General features: G+C 43.6%; 1 protein-coding gene across 29 annotated transcripts in view; it reads left to right on the top strand.

Moving 5' to 3' along the window:
- FOXP2 (forkhead box P2) overlaps positions 1 to 13,263 on the top strand; it is a 979,918-nt gene that overhangs the window by 534,151 nt on the left and 432,504 nt on the right. Inside the window, exon 1 of one of the 29 annotated variants that reach the window (XM_033957732.1) lies at positions 11,117 to 11,167. The exons of the other annotated variants lie outside the window; for them this stretch is intronic. Within the exon in view, the coding sequence (XP_033813623.1) occupies positions 11,132 to 11,167 (36 nt within the window). The 5' untranslated portion in view covers positions 11,117 to 11,131. Of the gene's footprint in view, positions 1 to 11,116; positions 11,168 to 13,263 lie in introns of those variants that run through there. 29 annotated transcript variants of the gene reach the window in all.

The raw sequence follows: 13,263 nt of genomic DNA, 5'->3' as shown, positions 1-13,263 counted from the left end.
AATAAATACTTGATCTATTTTTATATGTCTAAAATAATTTTACTTATCTTTAACAATTTACCTGAATATTGCAAATCCTAAAAGCATTTAAAATGTGTATCTTTCCAAATGAAGGTGCAGTGTTTTAAATATTCTAAATTTGGCCAGTTTCTTGTCTGGCCAAAATTGCTTTGTTCTCAAGCACAGCTGTCAAGCTGTCAAGCCTTAGTATGAAACAAAGATTCTGTTGTATAGTGAAGATATTCATAACAATTTTTATGGAAGGCTGAAAGTGTAGAAGTTCACAGTTTTAATGATAACATGGCACTCTGCACTGTGTGTCTTGTTTATACTGGCATAGATTCTCATAGTTGAGACTGACAGTCTTGAAGAAATTGCTGTTTGAGCTGAAATTTACACACTTTAAGTGACGAACTAAACAGGCTGGTGTTTTCTTTTTCTTACTCAAGACATGGAAGGTTACACAATACAGACGGTTTTCATCTTTTCCCATAAATGCACAGATTCCTGGGATATAAATGACTGAATTCATCACCAATTCATCAGGGACACTGGGCTATGCAGTTCTGTTTACAGTGGCAGAAAGTTAATATAAATTTTCATCAGAAGGGGAAGTTTACACATATGATTTTATTTGTCCTTCATTATTAGCACCTGAGTCTAGGCCTGAACGCATAATTGTCTACAGGCACAGGCCAAATAGATGCAAGGGAAAGGCAAATAAGCACACCAAAAATAATTTTATGGTTGTCTGTTACAATTCTCTCACTGGGATTCTTAATCTAGAAAATCAATAAACAAGAAGAGTGAAACTCTTTTCCTGTTCTTAGGTATAACTCTAGCAGAAGTAGCACACATAAGGCCACTTTATATTTTTTTATTTCATTTGTCAATATTTTTTATGAAATATTTTAAAATTAAACAATTGCCTGTTTTTTGGCATTCTTTTATGAGCACTAAAGCACATTAAAGATCCTTTACAGGTAATTTCTACGTATTAGGAGTAATTTTATGACTAGATACATCAGTGAAAAGTACACACAGTTTTTTACCACATAAACTCTCCAGATTTTCAGTGCAAAAATTTACATACTGTGCTGTGAAAACTCAGAAAGCCTATACATGTACATTTACACCTGTGTTTTGTTGCATATCATTTTTCTAAGTTCAAATATTACAAAAAATGTAAAACTATGTGCTCAGTGAAAACCCAACCACGTTCCCACCTTTGGGAATGTCTATTCTAACTGCTGTAAAAGTTGTGCTAATATAGGCTGTACATTTGTTAGTTTACCTACACATGGGGCAGGAAAGTTTGTAAAGGCTCAAATGATTTTGGTGGTAATTTTATAACAGGGTGCCTATTTTATAAAAGAAATACAGACATCTAGATGTCTATATAAAATTGGTATCCAGAACCTAGTTTAACAATGGTCAAATTCATACTTGTTCTGAAAATAGTATAAAATTGTGCTTATCCTAGGACAAGCAGGCAGCATATTCTCACAGTGCTAAAGTGTACTGTTACTTTAAGCTTTAGTGAAGCTTCGAGACTGCCTGCACTGTGCATGCATGAGTACCTTCCCGCCTGACGTTGGCTCGCGGTTCCTCAGTTCTTTGTTTTCTGCGGAGCAAAGAAGTTGCGTCTTGACTCTGTACATACAATTTGCCTTCCCATCAACAATATACATATATATAGATATAGATATATTTTTTATTTTTTTTTGCCTTCTGCTCATTTCTTTATTTTAACTTCATTATTTTTCTAGCATTCCCTTTAATTTTTGCTTGTTTTTTCATCGCGTTTTTGACTTCAAAAAATGTCCTCAGTTGGGCCTTGTGACTGTTCAGCCTTCGGGCACTGAACATTGAGTAATCTCTTGGACACTTGCAACCACTGCATTTTTTTTATTTTTCTGCTGAGATTTTCCTTCTGATATTGAGGCCTTCCAGTGGGTTCAAGAAGTGCTCTCGTTGTCAACGGCCCATCTCAACTGTCTTGGGCCATAGCTATGAATGGACTCTTGTTCCTGCTGTCTTACCCTGTCTTACGCTGAAAAAACACTCTCTTAAGGCTTGACGCCTCCAGCAGGAGAAGCTTTTTGGAGCAGCAATGGTCTCGGAGGATAAATTTGTGCCAACGGTACCGGCATTGACACCTCCTTTGAAGTCAGACTCAGTCCTACATTGAATAAGCCTGCTAAGAAGCCGTTCTCATCTCAACCGACATCACAAGCATCTTCTGCATTGAGTACTTTAATGCATGCTAAGTGACGATGTCACCATTGATTTCCAGCGGTGCAGGCTTTGTCACCTCTGAGGCATGCCTCGTCAACAAGGTCACCCATGCCTCTACATTCTTCTGCACCAGTGGCACCAGCTATTGAGCAAATGGTACTGGTGCAGTCCTTCCAGGACCAACTTAAGGAGTTTTTCCATTTAGAATTAGCCACACTGTTCTAAATGTAATTGGCACCGGTGCTTGCACTGCCTCTCTTAGTACCAGCCCATCCTGAACATGGCACATCAAAGATCCAGGATATCGAACCTCGCTCTCCTATTAGTAAATCCACATCTCAGAGAGCATTTAGGTCCCATGGTACCGATCCTCGCTCTACTCCTATTAATCCATATCTAAAAGAGCATTGAGATCCAATGGTACCAGATCTCATTTTCCTTTAAGCATATCAAGATTAATACACTCTAGGTGTCGAACCTCTTCCTTATCTTCATCTGATTGGTACTGACATACTCGGAGTTCTTCTCGATGCTCTCAGCGTCACCATACTCTTCAGGCTAAGAAGCATAGACCTCCATCTTCTCCTTCATACCATGAGTCACCTGAAGTTGGGCAAATCGATTCAGATCTCTCTATTCATGATAACATTGATCTGAGCCAAAACTCTCAGCTCTAGAGTCTTATGGAATTTCATCAGATCCATCTCCTCCTCTGCCCAGACGTAGATCACCTCCTGAAGGTTTGTCTTTCACAAAATTCATATGACAGATGGGCAAAGCCTTACCAGTTAAATTGCAGACCCACTCTGAGCCAAGAGTAGAGCTCCTTGAGGTGTTGGACTTTGATGAAATACCTAAAGACCTTCTCAAATTACCACTCCACCATTTGGCCAAGAAAGCTATGTTTAAAAACTGGAAGACTCCTCCTACACTTCCCATCTCTCATAGGAAGATTAACTACAGAATCCAGTCATGCCCAGGTTTTGATAGGCCACAGCTACAGCACCAGTCCTTGCTCATGGAATCCTTAAAAAGCCTTCCAGCACACAAGAATATTCCAGTGCACCACCAGGCTAAGAGGGTTGTATATTGGATAAACTTGGATGCCGTCTTTTCCAAAATTCTATGTTAGCTAGCAGAATTCTCACCTATAACTTCTTTATGAAATTTTACTTTAAACAGCGCATGAAGAAACTTGCTGATTTTGAGCAGTATATTACATCTGATTGCCTTCCGGAGTTCCAAGAAACTACTCAGAGTCTCCTTTAGATCAGGAAGTTCATGACTAGATCGGCTTTTGATGCATTTGATTTAACATCCAGAACATCAACTAAGTCCATAGCCATGAGACACCCAGCCTGGCTTCGAGTCTCTGACCTTGACGTCAATATCCAGGATCACTTAGCAAATATACCTTGTCTAGAAAAGAGTATTTTGAGGATAAGGTCGTGGAAAAGAGTATTTTGAGGATAAGGTCGCGGATACAACACAAAGACTTACTCGACATGAACAGAGCATGTCTTTTAGCTTTGTCTACGTCTTCTAAGTCTCAACCTGCTAAGTCTTATCAGATACAACCTTATACTTCTTACAAGAGACACTATCCAGCAACGTTGTCCTCTTCTAAACCTCCACCGCAGAAGAGGCAAAAGAGACAGAGGCCTCAGAAAGCTCAACCTCCTATTCCTCAAAAATCAACAGTATTTTTGACATGCTTCTAGAGAGCATATCCACAATTCATCCTTCTCTGCCTCCTCCTCAATCTATCAGAGGCATCTTCTCTTATAACATCTACGTTGGACTCTTGTCATAATGGATGCTTGGGTCCTAAAATTCATACAGGAGGGTTACTTTCTACAGTTCATCAGCATTCCTCTAAACAACCCTCCAAGAGAGTCATCTTTCACATCTCACCAGACTTCCCTTCTTTTTCAGGAAATAGAAGTTCTTATACAACCTGGTGCCATAGAGTCAGTATCTCTTATCCAGAAAAACCAGGGGTTCTACTTAAGGTATTTACTAATTCCAAAGAAGATGGGAGGTCTTCATCCCATTCTTGACCTCTGAGCTCTCAACAAATATTTAGTCAAAGAGAAGCTTTGCATGCCATCCCTTGGAACTCTATACCCAAATAGCTCTAGACCTTAAAGTGGCATATACACACATCCCCATACATCCAACCCATAGAAAATTACTTTGCTTCTGTGTCGGCCATCACTATTTTCAATACATGGTGCTACCATTCAACCTATCTTCCTCTCCCAGAGTATTCACGAAGTGCCTAGTGGTGGTAGCTGCAATCCTTCATACTCATGGTTTCCAAGTGTTTCCTTACCTAGATGATTGGTTAGTCAAAGCTCCATTGTCTCAAGCAGTATGGTTGGCTACACAGGCGACTATAGCCCTTTTAGAATTTCTTGGATTTTAAGTAAACTATCAAAAATCTCATATTCAACCCACACAGATATTGGAGTTCATAGGAGATGTACTCAATACCACTCTATTACAAGCTCACTTGTCCTAGGAAAGATGAGACACCTTGCTTCAACTTTGCATTCACATGTCCACTCTTCAGAAAATTTTGGCCAGACAAAGGGATGCATCTTCTGGGCCACATGGCATCCACAGTTCATGTGACCCCCCTTCACCCATCTCCACCTCAGACCAGCTCAATGGAATCTAGCATCTAATGGTCTCAAGCCAAAGATCTACTCTCCCAGTGGATCAAGGTCTCCTCACTTCTTTGTCAATCACACCAATGGTGGTTGTGTCCAACAAATCTATCCAGAGGTTGACTGTAACACATACCATATTTTTCGCTCCATAGGATGCACCTGACTATAAGACGAACCCTAAATTTAGAGTAGGAAAACAAGAAAAAAACCGATTCTGAACCAAATTGTATACTTATACCAGGCTCTGCACCCAACCCCCTTCCCTCCCTGCCTTACCAGGCTCTGCACCTAGCCCCCTTCCCTCCCTGCCCTTCCAGGCTATGCAGCCAGCCCCTCTCCCTGCCAGGCTCTGCACCCTACCCTGCCCCACATCCTGTACCCTCTCTGGTGGTCTAGTGGTAGGCCAGGAAAGGGTACAGGGTAGGTCTAACTGGTAGGCAGTTCCAGTCCCTACCTCCACCCGAATTGGTTGCCACAGCTTCAGTGATAAAGGTTGGGGGGGAAGAGCCAAGACAAATGTTGACTGAGTTAAAAACCTGTCCCCATTGCTGTTAATGATAATAGTAATAACAGGAATGAACAAGTCCAACCCCTGAGATCAGGTATACTCACAGTATACCAGCAGCCAGCGCAGGCGCTCCCTCACAATAAGATACCAGTCTTCCTGAAGGTCCACACTGAAACTCCTTTGCGATAACATCATTTTTTAAGTAAGTGTTCCCTGTAAAGTAGAACTTGATTTTACAGCTGGAATTGCCCAAAGTTTCTACGCAAGCCCAGAAAAGCTAGATTAGCCTGCTCATTCACCGCCTCCAGATCCTGCTGCACGGCCTCTAGAGCACAGTTCTTCAACCGCCGGTCCGCGGACCGGTGTCGGTCCGCAAAAAAATCTTGCCGGTCCGCGAAGGACTTGGGTCCCCGCCGCAACGAAAAGTGCCGACGTCAGCTGACTTGCAACTTCCTGTTGCCGTCGCTGTGCCGGGACTTCTGCCTTCGCCGGGACTCCTGCAGCGTATGCTTCCTGCCTTGTCTTCGCACCTCCCGACCAGCAGCGGCAGCTCTGTATGCTTTTAACTTCGGTACAGAGCTGCCTCTAAGCAGTAGTTTAGCGCGGTTTCATGAGGCAGCCTCGGGACCTTTGCTAGGCCGGCCCACTTCGATGATGCGATGTGGGCCGGCCTAGCAGAGGCCTCGAGGCTGCCTCATGAAACCGCGCTAAACTACTGCTTAGGGGCAGCTCTGTGCCGAAGTTAAAAGCACACAGAGCTGCCGCTTGCCTAAAGACTCTTGGGCTGCTGAAGGAGGGCAAAGAGCAGCTGTCCTGGAGGTTTCCCTTCCTCTCACCTTTGGAGGTCCTTTTTTTTTTTTTTTTCTTCAAACGGCAACGGGCCCCAGCATGACATCAAGTAAGTTCCACTGTTCCTTGCAAGCAGTTATGCTCGGCCAAAGCTTCCCCTCTGACATGAACCACCCTCAGGGGAAAGAAAGTGACCCGCAAAGGTGAGGGGAAGGGGGGCAGATGAGGGAAGTTGGGGGGGGGGAAGAGAGAGAAGGGGCAGATGATGGAATGGAGGAGATGAGAGAGAGAAGGAGACAGATGATGGAAGTGAGAAGAAGGGAGAGAGAGCAGAAGGCAGATGGATGTCAGTTGAGAGGGGAGAGCAGATGTTGAATTGGAAGTGGGGAAAGAACACATACTAGATGGAAGGAGGAGCTAAATAAAGGGGGAAGAAAATAGTAAGATAATGGAGGGGTGAGGGAAAGGGGTGACAAGCTGTGGGTAGACACAGTGAAAAGAGAGAAACGGGACTAAATAGTAAAAAATAATTAAATTTAGATGGAGGCAGAAAATAGAGAAGGAAGACCAGAGAAGAAAAGGGAAGAGAGAACAGAGAACAATATCAGATCTGAGTGGAGGAAATGAGAAGAGAGAGATGCTAAAAACCACAGGGGGGAGGGAAGGACAGAAATGCCAGACCATGAGGGGAACAGAAGGAAGATGATGGATGCCAGACCAAATTGGGGGGAGGGGGGGGGCAGGAGGAGAGATGGCAGGGAAAGACAGACAGTGAATGGAAGGGGCAGATGCTGGACTGAAGAGACAGAGAAGGTTATCATGACGCTGTACGCCCTCACCTGGAGTACTGCGTCCAGCACTGGTCACCGTACATGAAGGAGGACACGGTACTACTACTCGAAAGGGTCCAGAGAAGAGCGACTAAGATGGTTAAGGTGTTGGAGGAGCTGCCATACAGCGAAAGATTAGAGAAATTTGGCTTATTCAGTTTTCTTGATAGTAGAGGGGATATATGTGAAGGGGAGGGGAGACAGGGGGTTTGTTGATCCTTGCTCTGTATTATTTGTATTTATAAAATGACAATTGTACAGAATATTGTTTCTTTTTATACTTTAATAAAATATGTTCAATATAAAATCATAACTATTTGAGGCTTGTGCGGATGGGATCAGATGGTTTGTGGGACCGAGCTCGCGGGGACAGGGCGGCGATGGTTTTTAAAAAAAAATTTCAGTCTTAGTAGTTTGCCGGTCCACAAAATAATTATTTTAATTCCGCCGGTCCACAGGTGTAAAAAGGTTGAAGAACACTGCTCTAGAGCATCCGGGTACTGTTGAGCCCCGGGCAGGGGCTGAACTGACATGATAGAGCACTACTCCCACTCTGCTTCCTCGCCTCCCAGACCTCACCGCCATTGTCGTCCTCCAGCCCCAGCCTGTGTTGAATCCGGTTCTTCCTCAGCTTTGGCAAGGCGAGACTTCTGCTTTCAGGCCTCAGCAGTAGAGTCCGGCTCAGGTTTTCCCCACACCTCCTAGTCGGCGCTTTCCCGCCCTTTGTCCACTGCAGCAACTGTCCAGGCTGTCATGTTCACTAGCACCTGGGCAGCCTCCATCTCCTTCAGTAGCTGCTGTTTGTGCTGCCCAGATTCATCCAGCTGCTGTTGCATGGCCTCTGGTGGCACTGTTGGTCCTCCTCATCCTGGTTACACCACGACGGGCTGCTCATGACTGCTCAAGGTATTAAATTTGGGTACAGTAGGTATTTTTTGCAAGTCCAAAATGCTCAGGGGTGGGGTGGGGTGGGTTATATTCACTCCATTAGATGCACCTTCACTTCCATCCACTTTTTTTGGGGAAAAAAGTGTGTCTTATGGAACGAAAAATACGATACTTCCAAATCAGCGAGTACTCGACAGACACATCCATGTATGCATGAGGATCTCACCTAGACAGATTAAAAACTCAGGGAGTGTGGTCTGCTTGAGAGAGAGATCACTCCTCATCAACCTATTTGAGCTTTGGGCAATCTGCAATGCTCTAAAAACATTTCAGGATCATCTTCTCAATCAAGTACTCCTTGTCAGAATGGAAAATCAAGTGGCAATGTACTATATCAACAAACAAGGGGGTACAGGCTCTCTTCTTCTATATCAGGAAGCCCTTCATATTTGGAAATGGGAAATTTCTCGAAATATTCTTCCTCAAGACAGTATATGTGCAAGGGAAGCAGAATGATCTGGCCAACTGGCTCATCAGATTTCTTCAGCCGCACGAGTGGACTCTAAATTCAAGGTCTTGCGCAACAGCTTCTCAGTTTTGGGGACTCCTCAGATAAACCTGTTTGCATCTCCCCACAATCACAAGTTACCTCAATTCTAATCCAGACAGTTCCCCCACATCTCTTGGAAGCATATGCATATGCATTTCTTCTGGATTGGTCACACAAGTTCCTATATGTGCTTCCACCAATCCCTCTTGTTCTAAAGACATTATTCAAACTCAAGTGAGAACCAGCCACCATGCTCCTCGGTAGCCCAGAGAACCTTTGTTCTCCCTACTACTTCAACTGAGTGTCAAAGATTCATTTCCATTACAAATCTTTCCATCTCTGCTCACTCAAAGTCAAGGTTCTGTAGAGTAATTAATGCTATAAAATAGTCCTAAGTTATATGGTTCTCATAGGTCTAGGGCAGTGGTCTCAAACTCTTGGCCCAGGGGCCGCATGCAGCCCGCCAGGTACTATTTTGAGGCCCTCGGTATTATAAAGAATGATTCTTTATGGAAAACTTGTGCCTTAAGTGTCCAGCGGCCGTGTCCAGTGGTCACGTTCTGGAACGTCGCCCACCTCATTGCTGTAACCTCATGCAAGCACTTTCCTGCATCTGTGCGCAATTGTCCTCTCCAATCCACCTCACAATCATGTACAGATGCAGGAAAGCACTTATGTGAGGTTACAGCAGTGAGGCGGGCAACGTTCCAGAATCTAAGGTAACCATTGGAGGCAGTTCAGCTTGTGCGTGTGTCCAGTGCTGGAAGAGGTGAGAGCTGAAAGTGGTTGCGGAAGCGACCACCGGACACTTAAGGCACTAGTTTTCCATAAAGAATCATTCTTTATAATACTGAGGGCCTTAAAATAGTTGGTCCAAAATCTTGTCTCTTGCAGTTGATACTTTGATAGTTTTTCACTTTCTGTATGTTGCACTGCTTTCAACTGTGTATAACTGAAATTATCAGAAGCAATTAAGGTAAGATTTATAAACTTAGATCCCGGGAAAGTTGGTCTTCTTTGGCAGCTCATCCTAATCTTGCTCAATTCTTGCAGGGGGTTCATCATGTCAGACAGCTGGTTGTCCATCCTATCCATGCCTCAGACCTTAGCCTGATGCTTTCTAGCTTTATCTAGGCTCCCTTTGGCCACCTATCAGATGCTTCTCTGTTGGATTTGATGCTCTAGGCTAGGGGTGTCCAACCTTTTGGCTTCACTGGGCCGCACAAATGCGCAAACGCTGCAGCAAAACAGAGGAGGGAGCCAGCAAGACAGTAAACACCCAGGGGCAGCAGAGGAAAACACTGCATCACCATTGACTGGGGCTGCACAAAATACTTCACGGGGCCGCAGGTTGGACACCCCTGCTCTAGGCCTTTGTTTCGGCTTTTCATGTTGCTCAGGCAGTGTGTTTGCCTGCATTTCCACTATATAAGCGTCCCTTGCATCTACTATGTAATCATCCCCAAAAGGCAACTTCTTGGCAATGTCCAGCTACCTTATGCTGTAAATTGTAACTTCCTGGAAATGTCCAGCTACCTTATACTGTTATCCAGCTATCTTATACTGTAAATTGTAACTTCTTAGAAATGTCCAGCTACCTTATACTGTTATCCAGCTATCTTATTCTGTAAATTGTAACTTCTTGGAAATGTCCAGCTATCTTACTCTGTAATCCGCTTAGAACTGCAAGGTACAGGCGGAATAGAAGTCACTAATGTAATGTAATTTCTGCCAATAGGTTCCTTGACTCAGGACTGCCTGTTGTAGCCTCTGGACGTACGCAGGGGTCTCTTGCGTGGATGGGAGGTCACTCACGAGTTTCACCTCTCTAATCATCTGCTTGTGCTGACTCATTTGATTAAGCGGTGTGCTTGTATTTCTAGGGCCCAGATATTCAGATGGATCTATATAGCCATTTAGTCAGCCTACATTCTTTCTGGGAAACAGTTCCCTGTTTCCGTCAAGGTGCTTTCTACCAGAAGCGTGGATTCTTCATGGTCCGAAGCTAGATCTGTCCCTCCTGAGGAGATTTGTGGGGCAGCATTTTTTTTCTCATGTTTCCAAGTTTTATAGAGTGGATGTTGCTGCAAGGCAGGACATGGCCTTCAGGTCCTCAGTCTTAGGGGACGGCAAAGCAAGCCCACCCTAGTTGTTTGGGGGGACTGCTTTTGTATGTCCCTATTGTCTAGAATGTCTCACCTATTGCACTGGAAAAATGGGTTATGTACTTACCCTGGTAAGCTCTTTTTCATTAGATATGTGAGTCATTCTAGACTCCCCGCCCTGGATTTTCTATGCCTGTTTACAGTTTGTCTGTTTATGCTTCTCCAAGCTGCTTCTTGAAGGTCTCTCAGCCCTTGAGGGCTGGTAAGTATTTATTTATATGTTAATTTTCTTGAGGAATTGTGCATCGCTCCAAACTTTGGAGCATGGGTTTGTGGTGACTGTTTCATTACTTTCAGCAGAACACTTTGTTTGACCTATTATTACAGGTGCCTCTACTTCACATAGGTGGATGCCTCTCGGTGCTTGGGTACTGACTGTAGAGGGTGCTAAACCAATCAATGAAGTACTACAGAGGCAGAGTGAAAAATCCAAAGTGGTTTTATTCTGCAGAGCATCCAAGTATGGGGAAATAACCCTATTGTCTAGAATGTCTCACCTATCTACTGGAAAAGTGCTTACCAGGGTAAGTACATAATCTCTTTATACTTTAATAAGAAGATTTAATTATACAATCATAAGTGTTCAAGAATTGTACAAATGAGGACGGAGTCTGCGGGGATAGGGATTGGGCAGGGATGAGGACAAACTTTGTCCCTGTGCTATTCTCTGATTATAACCATCCAACAGCAGGCAGAAGATAGAGAACTCAAAGGATGAGCTTTATCATATATAGCAGGCATGTCCAACTTCAAACAGGTTATGATCTACTTTTTCCAGCCAAAAGTGCCGGTGACCTACCACCATGAAAATTAAGTTTCAGATTAGTTTCAAATTTAATTTTAACCCAATAAAGTTGGAGGGTCTCCCCCCAAAATAAAATTTTTAATGAACCTTCTGTCATTTAGTTGGATGTGATCAGCTGTTAAGCAAATTAAGCAAAAACAAAACAGAGAGACAAAGTAAGAACTGCGAGGGGAAATGGAAAGTACATATTTTTCTTAAAGTTTTATTGAGTAATAACTTTCTTTAACTGTCTTAATAACTTTATTTAACTTTTATTGAATAATTTGTGTTAAATGTGGGTCGAGTATTGATCCAGGCTGATCTTGCACAATCTTTAGTATTTTTCTCTTGCTAATTAGTGAGATGTCTCTCAGCCTTCATTTCATCCACCAGTTTTTTGAAGTTGAGTGAATATTGCATGAGGGTCAGTCTCAGGAAATCCTGGAGATGTTCATCTGTCATGTTGGAACGTTGTGTACTCTTTGTCATTTTCAGATGGGAAAACACTGATTCACACAAATAAGTTGAACTGAAATAGGAGTGTACAGCTTCACTGCATCTTCTCAAGTTGGAAAATTTGTCTCTAGGCACTAGCTTCCAAAACGATTCTTGCTCAGCATGGGTCTTGAAAAAAATGACATTTTTAAGGGTTAATATTTCATTTTCAAGAGATGGCTTGTTCAATGAGTAACTGCACCTTGGATCCATTCCCATCCTATCTATTTGAGAAAATACCCACACAGGCCATCTCCTCTCTCACCATACTCATAAATTCTGCCCTATCATCGGGCCTCTTCTCCCCTGAAATGGGACGCATTGCACTGACCCCCCTACTGAAGAAAGCTGACCTAGACCCCTCCTCCCCATCCAATTATCGCCCAATAGCAAACATTCCGCTCCTAACCAAATTGCTAGAGTCCATCGTCTCCTCCCAACTCTCAGCCTACCTGGAAAGATTATCTGTCCTCCTACCCTATCAATACGGCTTCAGACCCAACTTCAGTACCGAAACCCTCCTGGCCTCCCTAATCTCGAAGATCCAACAATTTCACTCTCACAAAAAATTTGCCGTTCTCCTTCAATTCGACCTCTCTGCTGCCTTCGACGTTGTCCACCATGACATTCTAATCTTCCTACTCTCCGAGATAGGCATTAGTTCTACAGTCCTTGACTGGTTCTCGAACTTCTTACGTTCTCGCTCTTACACCGTCACCAAACATGGTTCCTCTTCCTCCCCATGGAAACCGACTTGTGGAGTCCCACAAGGCTCCCCCCTATCTCCCATCCTCTTCAACATTTATATGTCCTCCCTGAATCTTCTCCACCTATCCCCCCTAGAAACACTCTACACTTACGCCGACGATATCCTGGTCCTCATCGAGACCGACGCGAACCTCACCAATCTCGCAGCTAACATTTCTTCTTGCATAACCAAACTCCAATCCTGGGCTCACACTGTACAAATGAAATTGAACGAGTCCAAAACTAAACTACTTTGGCTCGGCCCTAAACTTGATCAATTACCCACTTCCATCCCACTGCCCACAGGCTCCTCTCTACAGCTGGAATTCTCTAGCAAAGTTCTGGGCATCACCATAGATTCATCATTATCCTTCAACGACCACCTCAACTCCCTGATAAAAAAATGCTTTTGCAGCCTTCACATGCTGAGGAAAGTGAGATCCTGCTTCCACCAAAAACACTTTGCCGTCCTCGTACAATCCATTATCCTCTCCAGATTGGATTATTGCAATTCCATTTACCTAAGCTTAACAAAGAAAAGCCTCCACAGACTCCAACTAATCCAGAACACCGCGGCCAAACTTATCTTCTCAA

Source organism: Geotrypetes seraphini, chromosome 9 (genome assembly GCF_902459505.1).
Source record: "Geotrypetes seraphini chromosome 9, aGeoSer1.1, whole genome shotgun sequence".
Classification (NCBI taxonomy): Eukaryota; Metazoa; Chordata; class Amphibia; order Gymnophiona; family Dermophiidae; genus Geotrypetes; species Geotrypetes seraphini.
This window is presented reverse-complemented; position numbering and strand designations above follow the sequence as displayed.